This window comes from Etheostoma spectabile, chromosome 10 (genome assembly GCF_008692095.1).
Source record: "Etheostoma spectabile isolate EspeVRDwgs_2016 chromosome 10, UIUC_Espe_1.0, whole genome shotgun sequence".
NCBI lineage: Eukaryota > Metazoa > Chordata > Actinopteri > Perciformes > Percidae > Etheostoma > Etheostoma spectabile.
Window position 1 is genome coordinate 16,667,266 of NC_045742.1, and position 1,965 is coordinate 16,669,230.

The 1,965-nt window shown below is 48.1% G+C and overlaps 2 protein-coding genes across 2 annotated transcripts in view; one reads left to right on the forward strand and one right to left on the reverse strand.

The window, feature by feature from the left end:
* Positions 1-1,965, forward strand: part of dock2 (dedicator of cytokinesis 2) — a 130,433-nt gene that overhangs the window by 91,410 nt on the left and 37,058 nt on the right.
* Positions 1-1,965, reverse strand: part of insyn2b (inhibitory synaptic factor family member 2B) — a 21,906-nt gene that overhangs the window by 8,483 nt on the left and 11,458 nt on the right. Inside the window, 1 exon segment of the mRNA XM_032528000.1 lies at positions 463-1,965. This exon segment is cut by the window's right edge and continues 8 nt beyond it. Coding sequence (XP_032383891.1) covers positions 463-1,965 — 1,503 coding nt within the window.

Consider the following 1,965-nt stretch of genomic DNA (forward strand, 5'->3'; position numbering starts at 1 on the left):
CACACACACACACACACACACACACACACACACACACACACACACACCCGCACACACATTCTACAGCAATTCTCCACTGGCCTGACATTTAAAATCTATTACACGGACTTGAAAGCCTGTCGCTGTATATTGCTTTCAAATCTCAAATATACTCTCTTCTCAGTCTTGTGAAGTCCCTTGACGCCCTCTCTTCTTCTTCTCTTTTTCTTTCTCACTCTCTCCCACTTACTGTACATTCGTAATTGCAATAAATATCTCTACCTCTTCCTCATCTTTTTGCTCCATCTCTTATCTTTGTTTTCATCTTTATCCTCATGCTGTCTTGGTGTCTTACCCTCTTTTGTTTCAATTCATGTAACCTCCTTAACTTTCTTCTTTTCCTCTTCTTTTTATATCCTTACATCCCCTCTATTTCCCCTTCTCTCTTTCAATATCTTTCCCCTGTTAAGTCCCTTCTCTCACCCTTCGCTGAGGGCCTTGCTCTTCTCCAGGTCTTGAATGACGTTGAGAAGCACCTTGATCTTCTCTTGATTGGACTGTAGGTTCTCTTCCACACTTTGCAACTGCCTCTCCAGCCCGTGTGGTGCGTTCCCTGCGGGTGCACCCAACAGCCCCCCTGGAGCCCCATTACATTGTGCTTTCATATGAGTCTTACAAGGCAGAGTGTGGTCATCAAAGGATTTGCTCTTCTGTTTTACATAGTCCTTGAGTTTGACCCGTTCTGAGGATATTTGTTTGGGATCGTTTGTAGTCTCGTCTGTGTTTTTGGTTTGCGCTACAGGTGTGGCTGGTTTGGAAAGAGTAGGATTAGGAGAGTTTTTTGGTGGGAGAGGCGGGGTATTGGTAGATTTTAAGTCACTGTGAAGGGAAGGAGCTGGATGTTTAGAAGTGATACGGACTAATGTGTGTTGATGTGTGTGTTCATCAGTGTGTTGGCTTTTAGCCAAGTCGTACTTGTGTTTGTCAGTTGGAAGGGTCTCTGTTGCATCTACAGATGGTGTGTGTGGTCGTTGTATATGTGTGATTGCTGTGGTACTGTCTGTGTTGTTGTGCATGTGTGTGTCTGTTGTTTGCGTGGCTGAGTCCTTGCATTGAGTAAATTCTGCAGAATGTGGCCTTGTCCGCTGCTTTGACTCTTGTGATTTGTTCAGGGTGTGTGATTTGGGGTTGGAATGTGAGCTGTGTGTTTTTGGCATAGTGTGTGACAGCTGTGGTATTTGAGAAGTCTGTACTGATGTGTGCGTGGAGGTGTTTGCTGCGTCTGTGTTTTTTGTACAAGGCTGAGAGTCCAGAGCAGATTCTTTTCTTGACTGCTTGGGAGCCACAGAAGGTTTCCGAGGCGGATTAGGTAAAGTCTGGCTGGCTGTTATTTGATTGACAGCCTTCCTGCGACATGCGCCTGTGCACGGTGTAATCTGTGATCGTCTCCTCCCACATGTCCCACAAAGGCTGGGTGAGGAAGATGCCATCACTCGACAGGGCCGCGGTGGGGTGGCGTGCACAGTGGTACAAACGCTCCCCGTCTTTAATACAGAGCGATGGCCCTCCCCACGTAGAGACTGCACCCTCCTCCTCTCTTGGGCCGGCTCCTTACCCTCTGTGGCCTCAGTGCAAACCCCTCCCACAACTTCAGAGGCTACCACACTGCCATTTGTGTACCGAGCTGTCCTTTTATCTCTTGTGTCCTTGGGGTTTGTCCGTGTAGTTTTGATCTGGCAGTAAACTCCACTGCCTGAGCCCTGTGACCCCATGTCGTCCTGTGTCAGGCTGTTGATCTCGTTCTGAGATGTCTCCTTTGACACTGGCAGACTGTTGCTGTCACTTCTAATAACTCCCCCTGTCTCCACTGTTGTTGTTTTGTCTGTTGGCATGGTGAGTGGCGGATGTGTGTTCATTGGTTGGGTGCCGTGTCGTTTGATGGAGGGGAGAGTTCGCAGTCCGGGAGATGTTTGCACCCCAACACTG